The 17,350-nt window shown below is 37.7% G+C and overlaps 3 protein-coding genes across 8 annotated transcripts in view; 1 reads left to right on the top strand and 2 right to left on the bottom strand.

The window, feature by feature from the left end:
- LOC145479914 (MAM and LDL-receptor class A domain-containing protein 1-like) overlaps positions 1-8,673 on the bottom strand; it is a 266,467-nt gene extending 257,794 nt beyond the window's left edge. For all 4 annotated transcript variants that reach the window (XR_014048479.1, XM_081458409.1, XM_081458405.1 and 1 more), the window contains exons 1-5: positions 5,585-8,673; positions 3,226-3,264; positions 2,200-2,328; positions 1,735-1,976; positions 27-111 (exon numbers count right to left, since the gene is read on the bottom strand). Coding sequence is in view for 3 of the 4 variants with exons in the window: in XM_081458409.1 (XP_081314535.1) it covers positions 27-111; positions 1,735-1,976; positions 2,200-2,328; positions 3,226-3,264; positions 5,585-5,636 (547 nt within the window). In the remaining variant the exon portion in view is untranslated. The remainder of the gene's footprint in view (positions 1-26; positions 112-1,734; positions 1,977-2,199; positions 2,329-3,225; positions 3,265-5,584) is intronic.
- A 1,297-nt stretch (positions 8,674-9,970) lies between these two features.
- On the top strand, positions 9,971-11,724 carry LOC145480481 (uncharacterized). Of its 3 annotated transcripts, XM_081458736.1 has the most exons (4): positions 9,971-11,096; positions 11,167-11,253; positions 11,333-11,443; positions 11,513-11,724. In XM_081458736.1, exons 1-4 carry the CDS (start codon positions 11,091-11,093, stop codon positions 11,705-11,707), a joined length of 399 nt encoding a protein of 132 aa, XP_081314862.1. In that variant the 5' UTR covers positions 9,971-11,090; the 3' UTR covers positions 11,708-11,724. The 3 variants fall into 3 exon arrangements, 2 of the variants coding, with proteins under 2 accessions (XP_081314862.1, XP_081314857.1); XM_081458731.1 differs by having other exon boundaries at positions 11,333-11,724; XR_014048519.1 differs by lacking the exon at positions 11,333-11,443 and having other exon boundaries at positions 9,971-11,253; positions 11,513-11,582.
- A 1,369-nt stretch (positions 11,725-13,093) lies between these two features.
- On the bottom strand, positions 13,094-15,013 carry LOC145480398 (P2X purinoceptor 7-like). The gene is made up of 3 exons (XM_081458684.1): positions 14,627-15,013; positions 14,217-14,468; positions 13,094-13,848 (listed from the first exon to the last, which is right to left on the bottom strand). The coding sequence occupies exons 1-3, from the start codon at positions 14,863-14,865 to the stop codon at positions 13,692-13,694; spliced, it is 648 nt and encodes a 215-aa protein (XP_081314810.1). The 5' UTR covers positions 14,866-15,013; the 3' UTR covers positions 13,094-13,691.
- Between the last annotated feature and the right edge of the window lie 2,337 nt (positions 15,014-17,350).

Raw genomic sequence — 17,350 nt, forward strand, 5'->3', positions numbered from 1 at the left:
ACAAATAGCGATAATTCGAGATATACCTTGACAGATTCCATCGACAATGGATACGTCATCAATAGCAATGTCGCCTGTGAAGGAGAGTCCACGAATCCCCTCGAAGGTAATCTAAGTGGGAAATAAAAAGACATCGTAAGGTACATCGGGTTTGAATCTAAAGCCAACATGCACTGATGTATCTGTGTTTTAGGCATATCACAATAAGTTACAATAGCCAAATTACGGGTGTTTATTTAAGAAATTGAAAACATGGACCGTGTTTCTATCGAGTTTTAGTAGAATTCTATTAGTATACTAATGCAAATGCTGTAATCTGATTGGCTGAGCCATTGCACACTATCAGCCATTAGTGTTCAGTGGTTGGAGGTCGTATATGAAATGGCGACGTTTTGTCGTTTTTGAAAAGTTTTCAAAGAACATTTTGATACAAATAGATAATTTAATTCCCGGGAAGACTAAAAGAAGGACATTAAAGGTTTCTTGACTTTAAAAAAACTTGAAGTTATTTAAAAGATTATGCACGCGCGCACAACTTAAATTTCCAATTCAAGCTATCTTTCTAAGGCGCAAAGTTTAATAATACGTCGAGAAGCAGTAATTGGGAATCGTCATTTGAAGTAAATTTCAGTGACAATTCTACTAAAACAATTAGATTATGAGCTCGAGATTTCGGTGAGGTGATAGTTGAATCGGCCTTCGGCCTCATCAACTATCACCTCATAGAAATCTCGAGCTCATAATCTAATTGTTAAATAGGAACACGAGTGGAAGTTTGGGAGAACGAGAAATGCTGTGGGAACACGGGCCGACAGACGCGAGCTTTTCCGAGTTCTCCCAAACTTCCCCGATAGAAACACGGAGAACATATTTTCTATTTATTTTTAGTATAAATCTACTAGCGATCTGTCACGAATGCCGTTCTCTGATTGGCTACGCTACCCACTATCTGTTCTGTGATAGATAGTGAGTAGCGTAGCAGTGTGCCCTTGTTAACAAAATGACGGCCGCTTCTTGGCGTTTTCAAAGTGTCTGTGAAGAGGTTTAGATAAAGTTTTGAACGACTAGTGGATTTATACTAAAACAATTAGATTATTCGCTCTCGATTTCTATGCGTGATATTTGACTCGGGCTCGCCCTCGTCAACCATTAAACAATTAGATTCTGAGCTCGAGATTTCTATCGCGTGATAGTTGACGAGGGCGCAGCCCGAGTCAACTATTACGCATACAAATTTCACGTCGGGAAACATTTTACTGCTGAAAATAAAAAAAACATGGCATTTCTTTCCTTGTTCTTATTTGCATGTTGACAGATAGTTATTTGGTCTTAGATGGTCTGTGCTTGATAAATTACCCAGAAGTTTTGTTTTGCACTCTGAATCTTTTTAGCTTATAGCTCAGATCTGGACATGACAAAACATAACTAAGATCTATAACTTAAATTACTTAATCTTGGTTTCTGAGATTAAATACAATCCAATATAAAAAGTCTTTGAGCCTTCGAAAAGCTTCAAGAAAAGAGTGTTTTTTGCTTTGTGTTAAATACAATTGAATTTAAGGGGTTAACGTTTAAGTTGTTCCCCGGAAAAATTTATTTTGATGAAAAGAAAACTGAACGAAATGTGTAAGTTTGGTTTTCTTCCTATGGCTCAAGACGACCGCGATTAGCCAATCATACGTAATGGTATTCCAGACCGAAAAGATACCCTTAGATAAAATAATTAGAGCTTACTTTGCTTTGTAAAGTCATGGTAATTTTCGCAGACAACCACACATTTCCTTGGTTTCCTGATTCAGTAAACACTTTGGTATAACCATTGTAGACATTGAGCCTGTTTATTGTGTCGCCATACATGTGATAATAAAACTTCAGGCAGGACAACTTCCCAATGTCAGAGCTCGACACTGAAAATTCTAGTTTGGCGTTTTCCCCATATTGTCGAGGATAAGATGTTTCGATATACATGTAGCTTCCTATAAACAAAACAAGTTAAGATTAGTCAATCAAAGTTATATTAATAAGTGGTTATTGTCCAGTGGAATATTAACACTTGAGCACAGTGCTAAATATATCTACTAGTCTAATAGAATGACTTAAAATTGTAATACACCTGAATATTAATACATACTGTTCCCTTGGGTCCCGTATCCTCCTTAAATATTAGAGGCTTTTAATTAAGCAAAATAAGATACTAACCGTATCCGCTGTGGTCAGAGGAAGGTCCTGTATTATACGAAGGTGTCGAACCGTACTCATTAGTCCAGTCAAAGGCGTCGTAATAATTTTGTGACCAGCCAAAACACAATCCATAGTCAAAATCACAACCTATAAAACGTGAAATTAACATTAGCATGGTCTTATGCATAGTTACTCAAACAAACACGTGGCAAGGAAACAACTACAATTAGACTGATTGGTAGTCCAGCTAGTTATAGTAATGTTACAAACCTGTGGAAAATAAATCTCAAAGGATGAGATATGCGAAGTGATATGATATGATGTGATGTGATGTGATGTGATGTGATGTGATGTGATGTGATGTGATGTGACGTGACGTGACGTGACGTGATGCGATGTGATGTGATATGACATGAAATATTTCGACAATAAGATGATCGTATTTTTCCTTGAGCATTGGATACTTTTTGTTTTTGATGTTTTGCGTTCAACGTCCCTGTTTTGTTATCGTTGTTGTTTTGCCTAAAATCGCCATTAAACATCGCTAAAGGAGTATCAGTGATGAACTAGTATGAAATGAGCTTTTAAGAGAGACATGACATATGGCGAAGAAACGTTTGACACACGTAGCGTCTACTAGTCATTAAACATTTCATCTAAGCTTTATGTTAAGTCAAGGTCTAATTCAAGGCTTGAAATTGGTTGACAAAGCTCCGCTAAAATAGATTGAATAATCTCATAATATCACAATTATAAATATTTTGCCCGTGCATAATTATCTAAAACCTACCGACCAACTCCCCTTCTTCTTCATACAAATATTAATGATATGGACAATCAAAAACTTATATGGGACGACGATCACATTTTTCTTTATTTCAAACTAATTCAATTCCCTTCCCCTCCCCTCTCCCGTATGCCAACTAGACTCTCTTTTAAAGAACATTTGTGCAATTCGCCAAGCTGACAGCGATTGCATTGGTATAGCTCAAATAAGATGCACAAAACAAAAACGGGTATTAATAAAAAGATATATACACTTACTATGCTCTGCATTGGTCAGCAGGACAGACCTGAATAAAACTAGAACGGTAGAAACACACATGATTAACAAATTTTCCTGTCATTTCATAGATCACCTCAGGATTGTGATAGAAGGCTATGATATTGAAAAATCTCACGGAAACTATTAGTTGTCGGCCAAGAAATGTTTCAATTAGGTTATTTTATTTTATTTTATTTCATTTCGTAAAAAAGCAAAAACTTTTAAAAGTTAATGTTATTAGATAAACGGGCGGTTCAGATGAAGGGACCATTTGTCTTGAGGTAGCCGGAGAGCATAGCCAGCGTTTATGTGACGTAAGAAGCATGGGCTCATTATTATCTTTTCTTAGATTTAGGCAAAACCCTCTGTTATAATCGCACGACTGTAGCTTAACGCAAAAGGCTCGGTTCCTATCAGAGCCGACTCCTTTGCATGGATTGAATCCAATATGTTTTGAAACATTCTCAAAACGTTAAAAGAGGAAAGACAGAATTGGAAGTGACATAAATTGCTATATTAATAAAGGCTGTGAATAAACTTTCCAGTTTTGGATGGTCACCAGAAGGCCCAATTATGTAAATATCACAGTTTACACGCCATCAGAACGTGTATTAAGGTATTCTTCTTGCTCTTTATTCTACCGGTTGCGCTTGAATGAGTGACTGCTCTCAGTCTCAAAACCAAATCTATTGTTATGTTTTCTAATTTGACAGATGTGCATTTTCATTGTCCCTCAAATTTTGCAATGCTTACGATTAATTGGTACATTGTAGTAGGACGCTTCAGTGCCATCTCTGAATTATTTGCGCGACCAGTATGATATGGTTTTTAGGTTACATGTAGGGTTAATGGTAATTTATAGTGATGAAATATTATATTTTTCCTTGTATGTACGTTACCGTTAAGTCGCTATGTGAATGTATGGTTTTCGTCATGGGTTTGAGTTTCTCGAGACATTTTGAAACAAGCTTTCTATTCCGGTTTGAATGTGATATTGAACAGTACGCAATTGCGATTTATAGCAATATTCGTTGGTTTCGATCATTCTTTGTATTAAGATCTAGAATTTGGTTGCGCCAAAAGGTCCTTGTAAAAAACAAGACAAGATGAAATTAAATATTCAACATTGCATCAAGTGTTCGGAGCGGAAGTTGTTGTAGATGAGTCAGTCGTAAAAAGTGCCCATCTAAGCATTTGCTCAATTTCTGTCACCCATTATAAAAGAACATTCACAAAATCAATCTCAACAACACTATTTGCAAATAATCATTGATGTACTTTGCGTTTTTTGTTTTCAGTTTCAGTTTAAGCCTATCAAAAGAGAGATAATATATAATTTTTTTGCGCAGAGCATAGCGTCCTATTTATCGTAAATTGCCGCGAGCGTTGTAACATGATGATCTATGACTGAGTGCCGACCGACATTCCTGCATCCTTAAACTTTTTCAAAGCGGAAATATTCAGGAAGGATGCCAACACGTAATCACCACGCACCTACCAATATTTTCCGGGCTGACTTGCTGCATTGGTATCACTATCAATTTCATTCATAAACAAATAAGACTAAACTAGTAATAAGATGGATTTGACGCCCCACGCAAGAGATGCCACCATTTACGTGTAGCGAAGGAAAATGAACCGAGCAAACTTTTAATTTGCTTTTCAGATTAATTAACGACAGCGGTTTCAGCAAGGATCACGCACATTTCATTCGAGCGTGAAACACATCTATAAACACAGTTAGGTTCATTAAAAATCTCTCAGTACGAAACGATCCTTAACTCATCCGTCTCTGTGGCTTCATATTATTAAAGATTTCATATTTCGGGTTTAGTTTCGAACATCGACTGTACTGCAGATGGACTGCACCCAGAATGAAAACCCACCTCAACAGACAGGTCCGCATTAAGTTTTGCCGACAGTTGTCTTCCAAACAATTAGTCTTACTATTCAAGGAAAACTGATCATTGTGTACGAAGTACTACGTTTTTTAGAGCATCCCAAATTTCTCTCCTTATAAATTTGTTTCTATCTCAGGAGATTCGAAAAGGAATAATTTAAATTTGTTACTAGCATTGGTATTCTATTCCGTTTTTCAGACAATGCCTAGTGTACTTTGATCAACGTTGTTATTATGAATGTTCAGATCAACCTCCAAGTACTATCGAAGTATCACTTATCATGATCAGCTATGAGATATACCGATTCATTGCAAGGATAATGTAAAAGACTTAAGTGTCGTGCCATAACTATTTGCTCAGAAGCTAGCTGGTAAGCTTATCAAACTGCTAACAGAAGATCTGCTACTGAATTACAGGGTTTTGAATTAAACATTGAATTGTGTATAGAAAAACTTACCATTTGTTGCAAGCCACGCGCTGAAGATGTAAAGCTGCTTTCGCCGATCCATTATTGCAAAAGCTTAAGTGCGTATATGCATGCACTGCTCAGTAGAAAGTATGCAGCTTCATCGGCTGAAGCAATAGTAAAATACACACTGTGTGTGTTTCTATTGCACAAATAGATTCCATGTTACCGTGCGTCTGTTCAGTAATAGATCACAGATGACGTCAACATGTGGTAAGAACATCAGTGACACACTCGGCTATCATCTCGTGTGCCACTTTTTTGCTCTTACCATATTTTGACGTCATCTGTGATCTATTACTGAACAGACGCACGGCAACATGGAATCTATTTGTGCAATAGAAACACGAGTGGAAGTTTGGGAGAACGAGAAATGCTGTGGGAAGACGAGCCGTAGGCGAGTGTTTCCACGGCTTTTTCAATTCTCCCAAACTTTCACGAGTGTTTCTATAAATCGATAGAAAAACGGAGAACATGTTTTCTACTTCTTTTCGAAAACACCGCGAAGAAAAAAAGGGAAACAACTTGTTTACTTTGATCTTCAAAATGTAAATTCTCTTTCCTCGCGCCATCATTACGTCAACAGCTCATGCTACTTCTGTGTGTGTTAGTTCCGTGTGTGTTAAGGGTGTAAAACTTTCAAAATCTCCTAAAAATCTCTAAAATCGATTGAAACAGATAAAAAGTAAAGGATGCATATTTACCAAGCCACGGAAAGGTATTTCGCTATGTTTTTTTATTCATGAAACGGCCGCCGACATCATTTCATGCACACATGATACGGCGCCGAAGGAAGGACTAAGAAGTTTTTGTTTGTTATGCCAATTCAAAGTTTTCATTGTACGAAAAGCGGCTAAGGTCTGAAACTCTAAAATTTAAAAGAAACCAATGCCCAAAAGTCATCATTTTAATAGTGACTTGTCTAAAATATCTTAGCCAATCCAAACTATGATTTACAAGAATTTTTATAAACATTGAGGGTGGACCATGCAGAAGTGTGAAGTGTCACAGATCATGTTTTCCAATTCTATGCGCAGCGTTACTGAGACTTCGGACTCGCGTGAATCGCTTAGTACTTCTTAATCGACGTATTATAGTTTGGATTGGCTTAGCTCTCTTCATGTACCAGAATTAACTAATTTCTATTAATCTATTCGGTCATTCAGTGTTTCATTTTGACGACCTTTGACAACCTTGACTGACAGCAGTGATTTATTAGCTTTTTTATAACTTTTATTTCTGAACTTTATATGGGTTTTTTATCAGGCTTGCTTTGTGAATTGGTGTTGTAGACACTATTCATACATCAATACCAAAAAATCAATTATAATCGATTTCTCGCATTCTTAAAATATTATATATTTTTTTACCCTTTGAAATTTTTTCCCGTCACTGGGTTACTTAGTTGCTATGTTTAGTAACACCCCTGGTTTTGTTTACCGCCAAATAATTAGATTAACCGATGTTCTTGAAATTGTACTTTTTTAAGGCAAGGAATAGCTCTGCAATAAGCTGGTTCCCTGTTTACGCCTGCAACGAAGGCCTGCTAATCTGGTTCAGTTTTCATCAGATTACTTAAGAATAAATGTCCGCAAAAATGGAACAAAATCAGTTTCTTCGACAAAACTAGAAAACTCAACTTTGTTCGTTTTTTCCATATATTTAGCCCCAAGCAAGATAGCCTGTTCCAGGCTCTCGGTAGTTGGGGATGAGGGACCATGCAGTATGATATGGATTTTAGGTTACATGTAGGGTTAATGGTAATTTATATTGATGAAATATTATAATTATCCTTGAATGTAGCTTAACGATAAGTGGCTAGTGGCTATGTAAATGTGTGGTTTTCGTCATGGGTTTGAATTCTCGACTCACTTTGAAACAAGCTTTTCATTCCATTTTGAATGTGATATTGAACAGTACGCAGCGGCGATTTATAGCAATATTCGTTGGCTTCGATTATGATCTAGAATTTGTTTGCGCATAAAGATCTTTGTACAAAACAAGAAAATATCTAATTAAATATTCAACATTGCATCAAGGGTTCGGAGCGGAAGTTGTAGATAAGTCATCCGTAAAAAGCGCCTATCTAAGCATTTTTTCAGTTTGAGTCACCCAAGATAAAAGAACATTAATTCACAACATCAATCTCAACAACAGTCTTTGCAAATAAACATTGATGTACTTTGCGTTTTCTGTTTTCAGTTTCAGTTTAAGCCTATCAAAGAAGAGATGATATTTTTTGCAAAGAGCATAGATAAACAATTGAACGTCCTATTTATGGTAACTTGCCGCTAGAGTTCTGACGTGATGATCGTTGACTGAGTACCAAGTGGCATTCCTGCCTCCCCAAACTTTTTTTAAGCCGAAATATTCAGGAACGATGCCGACACGTTATCACCACGTACCTACGAATATTTTCCGGATTGACTTGCTGTATGCGTATCACTATCAATTTCATCCTTAAATAAATAAGACTAGGCTAGTCATAAGACGGATTTGACGCCCCACGCAAGAGATAATCTCGATATCGCTAAATAATTCATGTTAGAAAGTTAGATTGCCACCATTTACATGCAGCAAAGGAAAATGAACTGTGCAGACTTTCAAGTTGCTTTCCAGATTAATTAAGACGGTGGTTTCAGCAAGGAACACGCACATTTCATTCGAGCGTGAAACACATCTATAAACAGAGTTGGGTTCATTAAAAATCTGTGAATACGAAACAATCCTTAGCTAGCTCTGTGGGTTCATATTACTAAAGATTTCGTATTTCGGGCCTACTTTCGAACATCGACTCTACTAGAGATGGACTGCAGCCAGGATAAATACCCACCACAACAGACAGGTCCGCATTGGGTGTTGCTAACAGTTGTCTTCCAAACTTATTAGTATTACTATTCAAGGCAACCTGATCATTGTGTAGGAAATAGTGCGTTTTTTAGAGTATCCTAAATTTCTCCTCTTATAAATTTGTTTCTGTGTCAGGAGATTCGATTAGGGATAATTTGAATTTATTAGTAGCATTGGTATTGTATTCAGTTGTTCAGCAAATGCTTACTGTACTTTGATCAACTTTGTTATTATGAATGTTGTGTCGCCACAACTATTTGCTCAGAAGCTAGCTGGTAAGCTTATTAAACTGCTAACAGAAGATCTGCCAGTGAATTACAGGTTTCAGTTTGAATTAAACATTGTATTGGGTAGTAATGAGGTCACGTCTTTGTGTATATGGTTCACTTTTTAGGTAGAAATTAGTCAGCAAAATTATACCTCAAAACATAATTTTTGCAACACTTGGTTTGTCATCTAGAGCGAGATTACACAGACATTGCGTGTTAATATAACTTCATATAACTTCATAGTACAGTGTACATTTGCTTAAAGAGTTCTTAACATGAATATATTTCCGATGCCACCCATCCTCAAGCACTATAAAAAAATATATATATATATACAAAAATTTACCAGTTTTAACGGCCACGCGCTGAAAATATAAAGCTGCTTTCGCCGATCCATTATTGCAAAAGCTTAAGCTCGTATATGCATGCACTGCTTGGTAGAAAGTATGCAGCTTGATCGCCTGAAGCAATAGTAAAATAACTCAGAGGTTCCCGCCCAAAAAAGCATGTTTGAACCAACAGCAATACAGTTAAAAACAAACGAATGTAAACAACGATGATTTGGGTGCGAGAGAGTAGCGATCAAGCCTGTAGTGCGAAAACAAAGGAAACACACCTCATTCTTGTTTTAAGGATTGCCATTCATGGATGAACATTTCATAAGGTATTCTTTGAATGTTTTTTGAGGTGTAATTAAAAGATTAAGGTTACTGTAAACCTTCGCGGGTGTCCTTAGCGAAAAAAATATTACCGCGCTGTCTTAAAGTCAACCACTACAAATTATATATCAATGCAAAGGTTATAGAATGCTCTATTCGATAAAAATTGTTTTGCCTCAATTTTTTTTAATCGTAAGGCGAGCGCGACCTAAAAGTGCGAAACGACCGACGTTCCATTGAGCGAATTTATCGGGTATCAAACTCGACCGCATCAACAAAGCTACTGCATTATATCATTCACGAGGCATCAATCATCAATGCCGTGTGGGGGATTTGCGTTTTTCAAAATTGATCTCCTGCAATGGCCTTCGTCGTAAAACGGGTCACTGTATTTTTGGACATCAAACTTGACAGAAATTTTCCAAAACAACCAATAGGAATATCGACAAACCCTCACACGGTTTTGATGATTGATGCCTCGTGAATGATATAATGCAGTAGCTTTGTTGATGCGGTCGAGTTTGATACCCGATAAATTCGCTCAAGGGACCGTTCATTTTTTATAAGGTAGGGGGGGGGGCTGGTGGGATTTGGGGGGGGGCATGCGAAAAAAATGGCTTTCGAGGGGGGCCATCCCAAAAAAATAAGGGAAAAAGGGGGGGTCACGTGAAATTATTTTAGTAAAACTTTAAAGTGCTTCTGCGACGAAAATAGACTTTTTCTAATCTCTCCAGATATCAAAACTACATCACCCAAATAGTAATTGTGCCAAATCTCAGGTCAAAATTCCAAGGAGAAGTCCGATAAATATGACTGTAACTTCGCGCTCAAACCGTCCGCCATTACTCGAATTAGAAAAGTCCGAGTTTGAAAGGAGGATTGGGTCGAGAACGGAACTGACGTCATAGTCACAACCAAAATACTAAAAACGTGGTTAATTCAGTATGCAGAGTGGAAGTTTTCGTTGACAAAAATAGGTGTAGTTTGATCTGCGAGAAACTATTGAGTAGTTGTTGTTTTCGGCGTGATCTTGCGTCATTATGAGCCGCTGTGTTGTCCAAGGCTGTAGTAATTCGTCGAATCCTGCGGCTGGAATTTCCCTGCATTGGTCGCCAGCAAACAAGGGACTCTACGCGAAATGGAAAGCTTTCGTTAGCTTACACCGAAAAAATTTCAACCCTAAAGGTCGGTTCATGGTTTGTTCGGAACATTTTAACGAGGATTGCTTCAAGAGGTTGTTCCACATGGAAGGGAATGTAAGAAGGCTGGAACCAGGATCCATACCCACTGTTTGGCGAAAATCTGAAGTATCGGTCGATCAGCCTCTCTCGCATAGGAGCCGTCGTAAGGTACGCATAGAGTGCTGCTATTATTTTATTTCTTAACTGTGTTCGGGTTATATTCCCTGTGCACTAATTGCAACTTGTTTTAGCTAGGAAATCTTACAAATCTTAGTATACCATCGTTTGCTTTGGCACAGGGCTAGCAAATTGTGCGTCTTATAGTTCAGAGAGTTGTTCGCACCTCGCGTTCCTTGGATTCTTCTCGCTTACGTGCGATTTCTGTGTTTTGCCGACCAATGCTATATATTTTATTCTGCAGATTTTGAAAGAAATTCGTGAAGAACACGATAGACGTAGTGATCGCAGCACTGCTTTGACCCCGGTACAATTGGAAACACTTGCATCCAGTACGGCTGTAGAGACCGAGCCTGAATTAATGCAGGTAAAGTGTACGTCTCTATATTTTTTCTTTTTTGGCCTCAGTCACTCTGTACCCTTATTTTGTTCCTCAGGTGGATCAACCTCTTACTGACGAGTCGCTGGAACAACCTCATCTTCAGTTGACACTGTCGGAACAACAAGAGCTGGCAACACCAACGGTAAGAGGAAACGTATTCTTAGAAGAAAGGGCTTCGTAAGTTTCTTTGTTCTTTTATTTTCAATTTTCCCCTTTTTCAGGTTGACCAATTCCTCTCTGACGAGGCTCCAGAGCAAAATAAAGATCACGATCCATCAGTGCAAGATCAAGAACCGGAACTTGAACCAACTTACTCATCAATACTAAGAAATGTAAGAATAAATTGTAATTGTAAACTAACAAGATTTTTGCAAAGTTTAATTTTTTTTTTCTATTTGCAGGCTGGTCCTTCGACTTCAACACCTCTAACAACCTTCTCATCTGCAGAGCGTGAATCAACTCCATTGAACCAAACAGTAAGAATTTGTTTTTGTCCTACAAACATTATTTTTAGAAGAATAAATTGGCTGACAAAGAAAAGGTTATCTTTATTAAGATTGTTATTTTCTCCCCTGGCGCAATACCATAATATGTAGGTATTAAATAGCCATGCAAAAAAAATAAATAAATAAATAAATAAATAAATAAATAAAAAACTTTAAGTACAAAGAGAAATAAATTAAACCTGTATCAATTTTTTTTGATTAGACTGATCAGTGCGACCAAACTCCGGAAGACTGCAAGACGTGTGATAATTTGCAGAAAGAAAACAAAGATCTGAAGGCAGAAGTCAAATTACTAAAAGCCAAAGTTACCAGGCTAAAGAACAGGATGGCACATAAAAAGTGTGGATGTGGAGAAAGTGTGGATGTCCAAAGGTACATAAATTTAGCAAAAATGTTCAAGTAAATTACATATAATGATACTGCAACAACTACACATATAACTGTATTTGTCTTTTGACACTGGTGTAACATAACTTTCTAATCAAGTTTCAATCTACTGTATTGCTTGCAGTTTCAGAAGCCTACAAAAAGTTGTGTTTAGCCCTTAATAAGAGCACTCTCACAAAAGCAATAGAGAAAGCATCCCCAGTGGAACAAACAAGTTGTCTTGAGGGTTACCACTCAGTGGTCAACCAGTTTGCACCAAAAATGCTGGCCTTTTCTTACTTGGGTATGCTTTGCAGGTAAACAATTTTTTTTTTCATTTGCTTAGAACTTGGAGATCAGCAGATGGTGTAACAGGGTCAGTAATGCCTATTAAAGAATTGAAAATGCCAAGAACTTGGTTTCTGCATTGGGGGTGAACGTATATTGATGTGATCAACCATCATTCCCATATCATTACACGCATGATATAATGTGTAAGTCAATGATCTCTACATTATATTTTAAGGTCAATATTAGCTGCACTACACTTCAATTACAACCTAAGACAGGAAGCAAAGCAAGATAGTCAAGGACAACCACGGCTGTCTGTTACTTATCCGAAGTATAAAGAAGGAGAGGCAACAGTAAGGGAAGCAAGGGTACCTGCAAGTTATGGTAACTATGCAACCATTTGTACATGCCAACTCCAGATATGAACATTGCAAACTATTACAGTACCATGTCTAGTGAACGGCTATTATCCAATCCTTCATTTTACGTTCCATTTGAAATCAGCAACTTCTTTGCTGGTTTACCAGGCATTTGACAATAAAACAGAATTAATTATGTTATTTCTGTATAATAGAGATTTTTCCCTAGGGCGTTGAATGACATAATTATGTTAAAAAGTTTGTTTACCTGTTTTAGAATATGTCACTGAAATCTACCAGACCATGATCACAACACCAAGACAGGAACTGAAGCAGTTAGAAGAGGAACTGAAACAGCAGGTACCCGAGCCAATGCACTCGATGCTTGAAAAGGAGTCAAGGGAGGATGCCATTCAAAAGCATAAAGCATAAATCACAAAAGCTGTGTTTGCCCCCCAACATGTACAGGTAAATGGGCTAGCACTTATTGTACAAGCCTATATATTCAACTAGACACAAAATTCTACAACGCCATTGATTGAAATAAAGCTTATTTATGTTTTATCTAATTCCACATTTCAGAAGCAGAGTTGCAGACTTTAATGCAGAATCAAGGAGTTCAATCCACCACATCCACAAGAAGTACTGGGACAAGGTCTTATAAGTGTCGAAAGTGTGGCCAACCAAAACGAGGACATGTGTGTCCAAATAATGACAATGATGAAACTCAATCATGACCAAAGAGCAGTTCAATGTATTATATTACTTTTTTATATAACAAGAATTATTTTGTGACCTTTTAAGACATTTTTTTTACAATGGTTTGTTCTTGAAAAAAAGTTATGTTAAATTCACTTGAAGAAAATGACAAAAATCACAGAAGATCAATAATGTGTTTCATCTACTAAGAAAATTAATACTGGTACTTATACTAGCTATTATTATGAGTAGATATAAAAACAGTGCTGACTATTATACATTACACTTCATACAGTTTTGCATGGACATGTGCATGTGCTATGAAGAATAAACTAACACTGATTCCATTATATGCTGCATTAGTCCTCTTCGAAGCCATGGTACTGCCCATTCTCACTAGGAAAGGCTTTCCTAATAGCACTGTAGGCACAGCAAGGAAGAGGGTACCGCTTTGAGCTTCCAACAAAGTCCCACAAGAGTCGAGTAAACTGTCTGTATGAGACTGATCGCAGAAACCTTAAATGAGTGAGGAAAAAAAAAGAGATTGTCATTCACTACCAACTAGTTGATTATTATGACAGAACCTGATAATTTTTGCATTCAGCTTTGTTGTTAAAATACAGTGTATGCAGAACAAAACCTAAATTTTATTAAAAGATATATGCAACTTTATGAGAAAAGCCTTTGACGACAAAGTGATGGCTCAAGGAACTAGGGAAAAAAATGTCAACTGATAAAAAACTGGAAGCAACAAAATGTATATTGAGAATAGTGGCATCTTTACCTGCACCAAACTACCATGCAGTGTAATACTACAAAAAAATATACATTCAGCAATAAATAAGGGATATCATGTCACAACATTGTTGCAACGAACAACTCACTCTGATTCACTCTTGAGACCTTGGCTAAAAAGGGTCCTGTAGCTTTTTCCAGCTTTTGTTTTAAGGGCCAACGATGCTATTTGTAGAACCCATCGATTCAGACAAACATCATGAAAGCCAGGATGGAGGGTTATACACCGATCCTCTAGATCCACTTGGCTCATAACCTCCCCGACACGATCGATCTCTTTGCAGCAAATGCATTCTTCTGCTTTAGTTACCGCTTCTATCGAACAGTGCGAACATTTACACCTGTAATGGCAAAAATTATTGACTGAAATGTAACGTTTCACTGCTTACAAAACAAGTATATCTTTTGCAAGTTTTATATGTTTCGGATCAATAAAACGCAGTAAGTATAACAAAGTTTGGACTAATAGCTCAATGATAGTTGATTAAGCAATACATACCATGTATTGGTCTCGACCTCGCCAGCAAAGCGGCGCTGATATATGGCATGTTCTTCTTCTTCGCGCGCGAAATTTTCGTCATAAGCTACGGCCTCTTCTTGGGTCGCTACCGGCTCTAAATTCTCATCGTATGGAATAAATTCCCCTTCAGTTACTTCAGGGACGTCTTCATTCATAGAAAAACTCAATTCTGAGTCATTATCGGAAGGAAGAGAAGGAGAACTCCAGCGCCAAGACATGCTTTTTCCCCTCTATTTTCCTTCGCATTTCTTTAGCTATATCACGTGTTCTGACTATGACGTCACAGAGAAACCCGCTGTAGTGATTTCGCAGGCTCTTCAGGTTTGTTGTTCGAGCAATGGCGGACGTGATTTTACGGTTTTCTGATGCTTGTTTAACAGAATTGCGTTGCTAGATTGCAAAAAGCTTCGCCGATTAAAGAAACTTAGGGTTTAAATAAGAAATTACCCAAAGAAAAACCGGAAAAGAAAATACGAAATTTTCGTCGCAGTAATGTTTGAATATCAAAAAAATTGCTATAGAATAAACATAGAAGGCAGGATACAAATTTATTACAAACTTTCCATTTGTTTTAAAAAAACGTTTGGCGACAAAAAGCATTTGTAGCTACTGAAAAGAAGTATTTAACACTGTTATTTTCGAATGCAACTTTCACTGGCACTCATTTTTATCTTCGCTGTCGTCGAGTTCTTCGTCGCCGCTTGTGCTGCTATGGGAGTCTCTTTCACCAATGCTGCAAGAAGCAGCAATGCTTTCCGTCAGAGTGTACTCTTCAGGGTACATGAAGGTGTAAACATAATCTCTGACTTCCTGCTCAAGGTTGGTGGTGATTCTGCTTCTTGCAGCATTGGTGAAATAATTCCCTTCCAAGAGCTGTGCGATGTATGGCCCAACTCTTCTAAATAACGACGTGGCCAGATCCAATACACTCTTCCGGGACGGCCGTTCTGGGAGGGTACACAAGGCATTGTGGAAGATCATTTCCTAGTGGGTTTCCAACACAGATTCCATAAACTCGTTGGACGTTGTTTTCAGTCCGCTTCCTCTTTCTTTCATTTGACTTTCTGCGGTTTTCTTTTTTCCTTCTCCTTTTGTTGATGTGCTGTTTCAGTATGCCCTTGAATATGCTGTTATAATTGCTCTTCTTATTTTCTAGTGCTTCCATGTCCTGCGTGGCCTTCGTCAACTTAGCTTCTATAAATTTGATCTGTTTTAAATTAAAACTGTGGGCAAATTCTTCGCCCTGCTTTAAAGCAAGCCCATTGGACTGAAAGAGTGTGGAATCGTGGCATTCAACTTTTCCACCATTGCTCTGTATTCTTTGATGGAGAAGTTCAGTTTTCCTCCATCACTGGGCTTCAACTGGTACCCTGGCATGGAAAACTCACTCGCCCTTTCTGAACAGCCATCCGCACTTAGAAAGATTGCTTCTTTTGCTTGTAAGATGTCAAACTGCCTGGATCGTTCAGCTGTAAACCTTTTCTTAAACGACTCGTCGCTTTCGCCATTATTGCGCATTTCGCAATGAGCCTCTTTCATGATTATTATGGACGTGCCCCGTTCTACATCGTGCAAGACATAGCAGCACTCAACTAACGTCAAGGAGTTTAAAGCAAAAATACGCACTCAACGTATAGCATCAACCCCATTTTAAAGACGGGGTTTGCAAAAGAGGAGGAAATAAAAAGGAGGAATAAACCTATACATCGAGCAAGAGAAACACAAGCTCGATCAGATAGCTGCAAGAAACATAGGAATGTCTCTAGACAAACGTATAGCTTTCTCAAAGTAAAGCTACGGCGTCTCCGAAGGAAATCCTAGGAGAACAAATATGATATCCGTGATAAGGATCTACCTACTGTGCTTGCAAACAGTTCTAATCATAGCCGGGCCCGGCGTCACAATATGGAATGCAAGTAAGCAACATGTTCACGGTAAATTTCATATTTTGTCCCTCAAAAGCAAATTCATGGAGATTTAAAAGCATATCTTGCAATAGAAATGAGCCTAAACAATGCATAAACACATGGCAAATTACAGAGGTGTCAAACTCAACGAGTCGACATGCAGATAACAGCGGAAACCATGCAGACCTATGACCTATAAAAATTTGCCATAGCACGATCTAACGGCTCAACTCCACTAACATTCCTCCTTATTACACAACATGAAGTACCCTTCATGAACACGAGTGAAGCGACAAGAAAGGTCGAGTGACCGAACAGAGAACGGTAAATGTACAAATGTCACGAACCGTAAAAGTCGTGTAGGCTAGTCAACCCCATTTTACCTTGAAAATTAAGAAATTTTAAACCACAGATAAATTTAAACCACAACAAGTATGCTAAAATTTATAAAAAGTAATCCACTATTTGCAAGATTTGAGAACACTCATAGCTTTTTGTTTTACCTGGACAGGGCAACATTTATACATGCCTATCACTAGAGTAGAGGTAAAAACCTTCCAAATAAAGACATCTGTAAATTAAATGTAACAATGTGTTTCACACAACACATCAACAAATTTCCGGTTTTTTCACAACACCTCGTACTTGGTTCAGTATCACAATGTAGGAGCAAGGAAAGACTCTGTTCCAGGCCACTGTTACTACCGTAAGATTGAGAAGTTTATGAATGAGCACTATGAGGAGGGGGAAAACTACAGAGAGTTTCTAAAGTTATCCTGTCAAGAAAAGGTAGGAG

This window comes from Orbicella franksi, chromosome 1 (assembly GCF_964199315.1).
Source record: "Orbicella franksi chromosome 1, jaOrbFran1.1, whole genome shotgun sequence".
Taxonomy (NCBI): domain Eukaryota; kingdom Metazoa; phylum Cnidaria; class Anthozoa; order Scleractinia; family Merulinidae; genus Orbicella; species Orbicella franksi.